Source organism: Suncus etruscus, chromosome 4 (assembly GCF_024139225.1).
Source record: "Suncus etruscus isolate mSunEtr1 chromosome 4, mSunEtr1.pri.cur, whole genome shotgun sequence".
NCBI lineage: Eukaryota > Metazoa > Chordata > Mammalia > Eulipotyphla > Soricidae > Suncus > Suncus etruscus.
The window spans coordinates 94,812,657-94,824,868 of record NC_064851.1 but is presented as its reverse complement, the minus strand read 5'-3'; the positions used below and the strand labels follow the sequence as shown (position 1 = coordinate 94,824,868).

Here is a 12,212-nt window from a genome sequence, read left to right as displayed (position 1 = left end):
AACAATATTTTATGTAATTTTATTATTATTTTTGTTTCTAACTTCTATGTATACTTCAGTTTATTATGATCAAACTTTCAGTTCAGGCTTATCTGGTAATATTTCAAATATATTATCCCTATTACTGAGTAATTCTAGCATCTTAGTATTGTATTATAGTCTAAATTTTCATTTTACTTCTTCTATAAATATTAATATTTGTTGATAAATTTATAACCTTTCATTATGTTATAGATTTTCCCTTAATTTTAATATAATATTTTCTAAAGTCTTTATCAGATACTAATAATATCTGAATCATCTGTTTTTAGTATCTTTTTGTCTTCACTCTAATGAAGTTTTCTTTCAGCTTATGTAGGAATTTTAAATTACCTCACATGTGGATAAATAAACTATACAGATCTATAATATTAAGATTTTTGCCTTGAGATGCCTCTCCTTTCATTAAATTATATATATAAAGTAATCAACAAATTTGAGTCAAGTTTTGTGCAGAATTAAACTTAGGTATACTGGGGCCGGCGAGGTGGTGCTAGAGGTAAGGTGTCTGCCTTGCAAGTGCTAACCAAGGAAGGACTGCGGTTCGATCCTCCGGCGTCCCATATGGTCCCCCAAGCCAGGGGCAATCTCTGAATGCTTAGCCAGGAGTAACCCCTGAGCATCAAATGGGTGTGGCCGAAAAAATAAACTTAGGTACTTGAACATGAAAAGGTTATTACACTAAATTTGATCTTTCAATTTATTCCTCAATTTGATCCCTTCTATAATGAGTATATTCACCATTGACCAAAAACTGTACTGATAATGTCAATCTTTAATAGCTGGTATTTGAATAGTTTATATGTGATAAACTAAAAATATAAATAAAGCAAGATAAAGGTATATGAAAGATCACCTATTATTTCTACTCAAATATTTACAATAATGCAATGTACTTATATGTTGTATGAATACTATATTTTGTGTTTGTTGTTACTTTTTTTCTGTTACAACATTGTTGTTTTATTTTTTTTTTGCCTTTTTGAATTAATTTTTTAAATTTTTATTTTGACCAAAATGGATTACAAATCTTTCACAGTAATTTTTTTAGTTATACAGTGACATTGAATCAGGGGTTACTTTTTGAGAGTCATGCCTAGTGGTTCTCTGAGCTTAATCCTGTCTATGCATTTGAAGATCATTCCTGGTGGTGCTTAGAGGACTAAATAAGATGCTGGGATCAAATTTGGGTCAACTACATGCAAAGCAAGAGCCCTATGCACTGTGCTATCACTCTGGTCTTTTATATGGCTGCTTCTGTTGTACCAAGCCAGTGTTGCTCAGTGATACTCCCTTTTTAGTGATCCAACATCACACTCTGTAGGTTCTTATGTGATTATGTGGCTATGAGAATCAAACCTAGATAGCTTGCATGCCGAAAATGTGGGTCCAGTACATTGGGATATATATCTCTAGCCCTGTATGTTAATGCTAAGAAGAAACATCTGCTTCAATATTTATATCAATATTGTCTAATGTGACACAAGACACTATAAAGTTTTATGTATTACTACCACTGGTCATAAAAATAAAAATTATTCATATTTATTTATACGTTTTTATGCATTGTTAATATATAATGAAATGATATCCATGTGTTTACCATTACAATCCAGACTATATTGTTGAGGAATAACTATTGTTTATTCTCTAGAATCCTTTTCTAGTCTTTAATTCTCTTTTTGTGAAGGCTACCAATTTATTTTCATTTGTTTTTTTTTTTTTCATTTATCTTATATGAATTTTTAGCCACTATAAAATGTGCCAAATGTTCTGCAGAAAATTGATAAGTTCATGTCAACCTTCTTCATACTTATTACAAAAACTCCATAGTCTTCTATTCAAAGCCTAGATATTTAATCTCTTGTCTCAATTAGAATCAGAAAATATCATATTTATTGAAGGGCAATCAAAAGTCGCCAGAATATGGGGGCCGAAGAAATAGCATAATGGTAAGGCATTTGCTTGCACACGGCCGATCCAGGACAGACCTTGATTCGATCCCCAGCGTCCCATATGGTCCCCCAAGTCAGGAGTGATTTCTGAGTGCATAGCCAGGAGTAAACTCTGAGCGTCACAGGGTGTGGTCCAAAAAGCAGAAGAAAAAAAAAAGGAGCCACAATCTGAAAACAAGATGCCAAAGATGCCCTTTATCAGATGAATGGCTAAAGAAACTGTGGTATATATACATAATTGACTATTATGCAGCCGTCAGGAGAGTAGTCATGAATTTTTCCTATACATGGATGGACATGGTAACTATTATGCTGAGTGAAATAAGTCAGAAGGAGAGAGAGAGAGAGAGAGAGAGAGAGAGAGAGAGAGAGAGAGAGAGAGAGAGAGAGAGAGAGAGAGAGACACAGAATAGACTTGCTTTTCTATCGATTTTAAGAAAAATAAAAGACATTAATGTAATAATGCCCAGAGACAATAGAAATGGGGGCTAGGAGGACTGCTCACAATATTGAAGCTCACCACAAAGAGTGGTGAGTGCAGTTAGAAAAATAACTACAATAACAACTACCATGACTACGTAAATGAGTGAAAGAAGTAAAATGTCTGTTCTCAAATACAGGCAGGTATTTGGGGAGGAAGGAGATGGGGAGCATTGGTGGTGGGAATATTGCACTGGTGAAGGGGGTATTCTTTTTATGACTGAAAGCCGACTACAATCATGCTTGTAATCACAATGTTTAAATAAAGATATTATTAAATATAAGAAAATATAGACCACAATATTTAACAGAAAAATTTATCTTTGAAAGACATCATCTTTCAAAATATTATTACTTCAGCAGATCTCTACTATTTTTAACTTAAAGTTCAAACTTTAACACAAGAACTATATACATAATAAGGTAATTTTTCCCATATAAATTTAACACATGTTTTTGTAGTTCTCCCACTGATTCCACAACATTTTTCTTCTTTATTTAGTCCATTTAAAAATACACATTTTGACATTTTTCTTTTCTAAATATTTAATTTGGGAAGGTGTCATCATCAAAGATAACGATAAATATTTTAGACAGTTAAATTTAAAACGATGCAATTGACATCATGGTGCTAGAAGAAAGTTATATATGTGATACTTTATCACACATTTACAAGTTGTTTCTTACTGCAGCAATAAGGTAAAGACAAATGATGTAAATTATCTTGCCACAGATATAGTGACATGGTTTAAGTTATAACAGCAAATGATGTTTTTAAAAAAATAATGTAGACAAATAAGCTAGAAGTGTCTATAAGCATGTCAAAACTTTACAGATATTAAAAGAAACTAATAAAGTTAAGCATCAAGAACTGAAGATCAAAATAAGTAAATTCAATTTTATTCTAAAAATAAGAAAGTGAATCAAATTAAATTATAATAGACTGATTTACTTATAAATTTGAAGGATATACTTAATTATTTTTATTTATTTTTTTGGTTTGAGCCACAACTGGAAATGCTCAGGGATTGCTCTTGGCTCAGGGGACCACATGGGATGCCGAGGAATAGAACCGCAGTCTGTCCTAGGTTAGCGCGTGCAAGGCAAATGCCCTATAGCTTGTGCCACCGCTCTGGCACCTTAAGAACATATTTAATTCTTATAGGCATTTTATTCTATATAATCAACTTGGTTGGGAATAAAACTTTACTCATTATTAAGAGTTAACTGAAACATATTTAGAATAAATATTTTACATCAGAAAATATAAGTAAAAATGCATCTATCAAACTTCTTGCTTCTAGTTCAATTTTGTTGTGTCTCTGGGTCTTAAATTAGTTGACAGTGGTAAATTATTTATTATTAATTGTATATACAGTTTAAATGTTGAGAAACAGCATTAATTTGAAATGAAAGATTCTGTCTTGTTTCTCAATACTGTAACTTTATCTCATATGAAATCATAACAAACACATATTTTGATTAAAAGCATTAGTTTTATTGATCCTAAAATGTCCAGATATAAAATACATTTTGAAGGGAATAATTCATTATCTATAGGTGGAATAAAACTAAGATTGTTGCACTAGTATTGTTCCACATAGCATTTACATCTTCTTTTAGGGATTTGTTCTCTAATTCCTATAGTGCATAAAAGATTTTATCTTCTTCCTTATCTCAGATTCTAAAGAGTTTAAGTGTTTAAGCATATAGGTCATATTTCCATAACATAATTTTATATACATTTTATTGAATATTGAGATCTCAGTCTGAGAAGAAATATAAAATGTATTACTTTGTAGAGTTGCATTAAGCGTATACATTTTTGAATCATGCATATCTGAGGTATAATTAATTGCTCTGGTCATTTTTAATAATATTTTAAAGGCTGAGAGATATATACTTGTTTCCTTTTTCAGTGGATTAAACAAAAACAATCTGTGTTTCAAATGTAAAATAATCTTTGGTTGTTACTTTATGATTATAAAATTTATTTTTGTATTTATAAATGTTGCTTTTATTCAACATATAAAATGAATTACTCATTTCTAAACATCAGTTTATTGTTCACTAATGGTATTCTATGGATTACTAAAATAGAAACTAAGACAACCAAAACAACCATTTAAAGAAAACTTTGGATTATATTGCAACCTAGAAATACTCTATGCCTATATACTAAATAAATAACTCTGATCCTGAAAAGAACTTAATTTAATTCCTTAAATCCCACCAAATATAGGGTGCTACAAACCCATCATTTTTCCTAAGTATAACTTTTGAATTATAAGTATGATTTTCAGGGTATTACTCTAATAGATAAATCACTCTATGATATGTTTTTGTCTTAATTGCTGTGTGCTTTGAACTAAAGAATTGCTATAGTACACAGCATATATACCTTTGTTTTTAACTAATTTCAATCCAGTCTATAAAATATTAGACCAAGTTTTAAATTTTAAGATATTTCTAAATATTGCTTTAATGGTTTAACTCTTAAAAATATTTGACCAATATTTACTATGTTCACCTATTCACAAAATGTTTTATGGAAATAAGTATGATTTTTCACAAGTATGAAGAGCAGAAAATTTCTTTCCTAGATATTTATCCTTATTCACTCTTCAACCTCTGGCAGAATTGCACACTTATACATCAAATGACTTGAGTGCAGATGGTTTGGAGTGGGCATTGTCAGAAATAAATTATTCATACTCTCTAATCTAAGAATTACCAGCAGTTTCTTCAGTCCATTTTTGTGTTAACATGTACCTGTAATTTTTTGAATTGTTGTTGCCTTTTTCTGGCACAATATGACTTGAAGAATGCGAGGCAATTACAGAAGCTGAAAAATTTAGTGCTATAAATTATATCTTTCTCAAAAATTTTGAGTAAGAAAGAGAAAAAATTAAGTGCAAACAAGAATATAACATTCCCTCTATTTTCCATTAGATAACTTTAAAAGAAAATTATTAAATTTTCATGCTTTCAGCAGAGCAGAGGCTTGAATTTTAATAGGAAAAGAAAGGGAAATACTAAGTTCTTCATTGTAAAGTTATCTCATTACCACCCTGTGTACATTAGAAGAATTATTAGTGATTTTACTTGAAATATTCTGAACAATTATGCTTTAGACTGTATTCATCACTTGTCTGTTCAATGCTCATGTTCAAAACCATAAGATCCAGCTTTATTTTATGCTTGTATGTATCATATGGAATATGTGCAATTACAGTAGTAGTCAATTTGACTTAAATCTCTCTCTACTATTAAACTTCGTTCTTCTAGGTAACATTAGTTAAGTATTGCACCTGAATACCTGCCTTCAACTTTTTAATATGATTGTATCAAATTAAAAATATTCTTAACTATTATGGGATTTAATTCAAGAATGTGAATAACGAAGTAGCAAAGCTATATAAATTCAGTATGAATTGGGAAACATTTATTTATTTTAATCACAAATGCAAATGTAGTTTTTAGGCAGAAATCCTCCTTGTATATTTACTAGGAGCATCCGAATAATTTATTTTTACTTGTTTTGCATCTTTACACAAGGTCTGTCTGATAGCAAAAATGTGGTTGGCAGTGCTAAATGAGAATCACAAAACGCCATCACCTAATACTGACTTTTCAGTTAGGTTTTGTCCAAATCCTGATCATAGAAAAGTTCTTGACACCATGGTTGAGGCAAAAATATCATCTTCTCATTTTATGATTATCATTTACTATTCAACAAATAAGTTAGGATTACTTATTAGTGATTTAAAGTAACATATCATACTTAAATAATGAATGGATATTCTTTGACTACTACTACTACTATTGCTGACTACTTTGTGACATTCCAAAAAATTATATTATATATGTTCTACCATAGCCTCCAGTGTCCTCCCAACAGAATGTAGTGTCCAGCAAAAGTAATTCCTGGAGATTTTTCAAAACCTTTTAGCCTTTTAAAATAGGTTATTATCACTGGGTTTTAATAAATGTCAACATCATTACAGTTGTTCTGCTCTTATAAAAGTAACAAATACTTTACAATCTGTCTTTTAAAATTTACATAAAAAGTTTGTAATTCTAGTGACACAGAAAGATTTACTACTACGAAACCTCTTATCGCACTTGATGTATTTGCTGTGAACTGAAGAAGGATTTTGGTTTTAGTGGTCTACAAACATCATTTAAATAGTAAAGGCTTTCATGTTATGAAAATAATATTGATACATTCGTACACTTAATCATTACTCACACAAGGCAGTTTGAAACAAATAAAACTGCATGGGAAAAGAAACATTTTATCCTTTCTTATTGTTCTATATAAAATATTTACTGATTCATGATGCAAATAAATAACAATTTTGCTCCTTTTAAACACATAAATTATAAGTTACTGCATTGATGTTTATGTTCCATAAGGATAAGTTTTAGCAGAATAAGAGACAAAATAATTTGACTTTATAAATCTTCAAGGTTTTGTCTCCAAAAACATATATATGGTGCTTCAGCAAGCTCTCATCTGTCAATCATTTGTTTTCAGTGATGGTCATCTAACCCATGCAAATAAATGCTTCACTGTAGAGCATTTACTCTTCCTCATCAATGTTTTTAAACTAAAAAGATGATATTGTAATAATACTTCAAACTACTTTTTCTTAAAAAGTAAAACTTTATTTTTGTGACAACCTAAACAAATATTTGAGGATAAATACATAGAGCCATTAATGAGAACGCTTTTCAATTTACCTTCATATGAGGTGCATCTAGGTGACAACAACAGGCTCAGTCTTATATAGGAAGAGTCTTGTTAAGACACTACTGATGACTCAGCAAATTAGATGCAAATTACCTTTGAGAGGTCCCCAGCCTCCAAATAGAAGCAGATAACAAAGACATTCCACGTAACCCAGAGGACTAGCCAGACAGCATACTGTAAAGAACAAAAACAAAAGAAAACAATGTTATAATTAATTTTGCATTATTAGCATGATATTTAAATAGAACTTGCATTTTTGAACCCGAGTCTTAAGGTAAGTGTGATATGATAGTCATTAGATTTTTCTAATGAACAGACGATATTCATTACTCTTTGCTTTATTTTAGCATTGCTATGGACTCAGTATAAAATCTCAAAGCTGCTTAAGAAGCAAGTTTAAGTTTTAGACAGAAGTAGTTGTTCTTAATTTCCTTCTTTTATTTCCCTTCTCCTCCTTCTCCTCCTCCTCCTCCTCCTCCTCCTCCTCCTCCTCCTCCTTCTTCTACTACTACTTTTACTTCTTCTTCTTCTTCTTCTTCTTCTTCTTCTTCTTCTTCTTCTTCTTCTTCTTCTTCTTCTTCTTCTTCTTCTTCTTCTTCTACTTTTACTTCTTCTAGTTCTTCTACTTCTTCTACTTCATCATCTCTTCTTTATCTTCTTTTCTTCTTGTTATTATTATATTATTTCTATTATTAGAGGAATGACTTTCATTCCTCAACATCTGAAAAATTGGATAATCCATCAGTTATATAAAATAGAACTTGTCAAAATTTCTTTCTATCTCTTATTTAGTAAAAATGAACCCTTTGTCTAATAAATCACAACCTTGTTCCAATGTAATTAGAATCATCTTAAAATGAACCTCCATGGTCCTTTCTGTCCCATCTAGTCAGCTTTTTATTCTCACTGTACCTTCTTACATATTCTCTCACAATCTTTCATTACAGTGACCATCTACGTATTATTGCTAATTTTATTCTGTTGCCTACTTAGTGTGTCTTCTTCACTGACATGGATTTTTCTTATCAAATTATAGTTCTCATAAGTTCATCAATTAGAATTTATTAAACACAGAAAAATAACATGATAGATAAATACTGGAACTATAAAGATCAATGGCAAATTTTCCCTGTATTCAGGTCAAGTTGAAGGAGTTGGATAAGAAAAGATATAATTAGACAAGTATAAAAAAGCTAACTAGTCTGAGCACAAGGAAAGAAGATGGATTAAAAATGTAGTATACCCCAAGAAAGAGCAGCACTTCTAAGCTTAGTCCAAGAAGTAAAATCTCTTCAATAAGAAGAAAGCAAGATATCTTATGTATTTTACTAATATATATTGGGGATGGAAGGTAAAATTGCGGAACTGTAAACATAAAAAACAATGACTTTTTAATGAACCTATTTAAAACTAAAACTATAATGTATACTCTAGATAAGATTTGTATTTTAGTTTGGGAAATTTAATAAATTATTGAGATCTCCTTTAAGGAAGAAAATGGAAATAGCTGCCTTCAAATTCAAATGACTTAATTTAAGCAATTATTAAGGGGACAGATCCATTGAAATATTTTATAATGTTTTCTATTTAGAAAAAAAACATATTCCTCACTTTATTTATAATGGAGTATCAAATATCCAGGAGTAGAATTAAAAATCAAAAGAGAAGATTACATAAAATGTTTGAAAAAATGCTATTGAAATAACAGTAAAACAAACACTGAATATTCCTGAAAAAAATTTCACGTGTAAGCACACAACTTAATACACATTTAAAAAATTCAGAGGCAAGTGTAGGTAGGATTATTTACTTGCATATTACTGACCCAGGTTTGATCTCAGTACCCCAGATGCTCTCAAATTCTGCTAAGGACTATCTCTAAGTACATAGTCAGGAGTAAGCCCTTAGACACTGATTGGTGTGGGCCATAAAAACAAAAAGAGTCAATAGAAAAGTTACAGAGTTTCCATCTCTCAAAAAAAATATGTTTTAAAATAATAAAGAATGACAAGTCTGTAATCATGCTTATATAGGATATTCACTTCTTCAATATTTTATATTAAATATACAATAAAATTTAGAATTTATTTATTTACTTTAATTATTAATCTGTAATCTAGGAAACCCATACATTTAGCAACTAATAATTATGTGTATAGTGAAATGTTCAGTTTATATATCCTGAAAAATCAAATTAGTTTCGCAATTAGTAATTTCATGAAATTAAATATAAATATAATATAATAGATATTTCTATCTAATTAATTCATAATTAGACTTGTTTGCTTAAGCTAGTACATTTTACTTTTGTTTTTTGACACATTCACAACACTGAATAGATAGATGGCATTTCTTCATTTGGTTTCGTGGAAAAAAGTATTTATGTGCCAAGGAGATAGCTCAAAGGCCTAGAGCAGTTGCTTAACATGTAAAAGATCACAAATTTTAATAAGTAGTCTCATATGCACCCTTCACCTCTTTTCACTCCCCATTTCAGTACTAAGGTGCCTCTGAAGAACTGCAGCTAAATTTAACACCAAAGACTATTGGGTCAAGAACTGACAGGAGCAGACCCCAGGACACTGATCACTACTGGGAAGTCCATCCAAATAAAAACAAATAAGCAACTATTTAAACATTACCACATATTTTAAAAGTAATTTCTATATTTTACTTTCCAAACAGATATTTTGCTTTTCTTTTTTGGATCATACCCAGTTGTGCTCAAGGCTTACTCCTCTCTTTTTATTTAGTAATCACTCCTGGTGGTGCTAAGGGGACCAATTGTCATGCCAGAATTTAACCAAGGTTGACAAAAATGCAGCCAATTGCCTTAATCCTTGTTCTGTACAATTCCATTAATGACTTATTAGTGTGAGTTTGCTCTCCATTTTAATTTATTTTACTACCATAATTGAAAATATCTCAGAAGATTTAATACATATTCTTCTATACTGGTTTGTATTTCCATTATATTATTTCATTATTTATTTTATTTCTTCAAAATGAGTTAATTTATTAAAGATGTAATATAAATAAGATTATCATCAAATTTAGTGGGCAGACATTAATAAAATTTGAGACACATTCCAATGAATGTTGAGCTATGATTAATATCCTTTTTTATTTTACTTTCTTTTATTTATTTATTTTTGTTTCTGGGCCACACCCATAGCTACTTCTTGTTCTGCCCACAGGAATCTCTCATGGGACCACACAGGATAACAGAGATTGAACTCATTAATGGCAAACTCTAGACTACCATATTCTCTCCAGCCCCACCATGATAATTTTTGCCAATAAACTCTATGATTCACACCACTCTTAAAATTAGTGATAATTATTTTAAAATGGAAATTCCCTACTAACTGCTTTCTAGCTGCTACATATAGCTGATATAATATAATTGAAATTTCACAGTTTGAATATAGTTGAAAATGACATTCTGCCCAGGAGATATAACTTAACAGGATCACAAAGTATCACATTTGCCAGATATCACCTAATTTAATGTTTTATGCATATAAAACTAAATTTTTCTTTAGCTACAGTTTTGTTGCAAAACTACATGAAATATTTTAAATTTCCAGCTAAATCATGAGATACTATTTCTGGAAAAAGAAAATCCAATTCTATAATGCTATCTTCTTTTAAAGACTTTTACTTCAACAGTCACACATTGATAATTTCTTTCTTTATTTTTTATTACGTTATTAGGGATAAGTGACCTAATTTTTATTTGTTGTACTCAAGGCATACACTTCACTCTTTATTTAGGGATTAAGTCTGGCAAGGCTCAGGAAACATAGGGGGTGGTAGAATCAAACCCTTTTCGAGCAAGCATCATATCTGTTGTACTATCTAAAGTAGTGAATTTTTTACACGTTGATACAACTGTACTTCCCAGAAAACTGGTCAAAAATATCATCTAAAAAAGTTAATTGAATAATTTATAAATTCCTCAATATATTTGTGGTTTTTGTGATTTAATAAAATTAACTATATGAGATCAAAATTAGCTAAAATTAGTACTGGAGCAATAATACAGCATGTAGGATACTTGTGTTGTGCACATAGACCTGGGTTCCATTACAGGCAACATATTTTGTTCCCAGAGGCCCATTAGGAGGAGCACTGAGCACAGAAACTGAAGAAAGTCCTGAGCATGTCCCGAAACAAAACAGCAATAATAAATTAATTAAAATTGTTAGTATTGATAGGCCAAATAAAATACTGAACAGATTCAAAGTATAAGCTATTCTATGTTATTGTTAAATTTAAATTTGCATGTTAGATGATACCTGTAGTATTTTATTCAATAAATTATTGCTAAAATAAACAATGGGTGCTAGAATATAACATAATTTTATTTTAACAAATGAATGAAAAAAGTTATTAACTGTTAAGCAATTCTAAATAAAAACAGTATTTTGAAGGCATTCCATTTCTTATTGAAACACAATGTACAAAATAATTTTTTATTTAGAAAGCAATGCTTGACCTGAGTGATAACATAGTCAAGCATTTATCTTGCACACAGCCGACCCAACCCAGCTAGATCCCCAGCTAGATCCCCAGCACCCTATGGTACCTAGAGCCTCCCAGGAAAGATTTCTGAGCACAGAGTTAGGAGTAAACTAAGAGTACTACCAAGTGTGGCCCTAAAACAAAATAAAAAACCCCACAATATTCATTATATCTAATCATCAGGGAGATTCAAATCAAAACAATAATGAGATATCATTTCACACCACAGAGACTAGAATACATCACACACACATGCACACACACACACACACAGAAATAAAAAAACACACACACACACAAGAAAAACAAGTGCTGGTGTGGATACAGGGAAAAATGGATTTTTATTCACCAATGGTGGGAATGAAGACTGGTCCAGCCTTTAATTAAAACAATATGTTCATTTCTCAAAAAGCTAGAAATTGGGCTGACATATAATCCAGCAATACCACTCTGAG

The 12,212-nt window shown here is 30.6% G+C and overlaps 1 protein-coding gene across 2 annotated transcripts in view; it reads right to left on the bottom strand.

The window, feature by feature from the left end:
• NKAIN2 (sodium/potassium transporting ATPase interacting 2) overlaps nucleotides 1-12,212 on the bottom strand; it is a 1,155,126-nt gene that overhangs the window by 554,314 nt on the left and 588,600 nt on the right. For both annotated transcript variants that reach the window (XM_049771147.1, XM_049771146.1), the window contains exon 3: nucleotides 7,324-7,404. In XM_049771147.1, coding sequence (XP_049627104.1) covers nucleotides 7,324-7,404 — 81 coding nt within the window. The remainder of the gene's footprint in view (nucleotides 1-7,323; nucleotides 7,405-12,212) is intronic.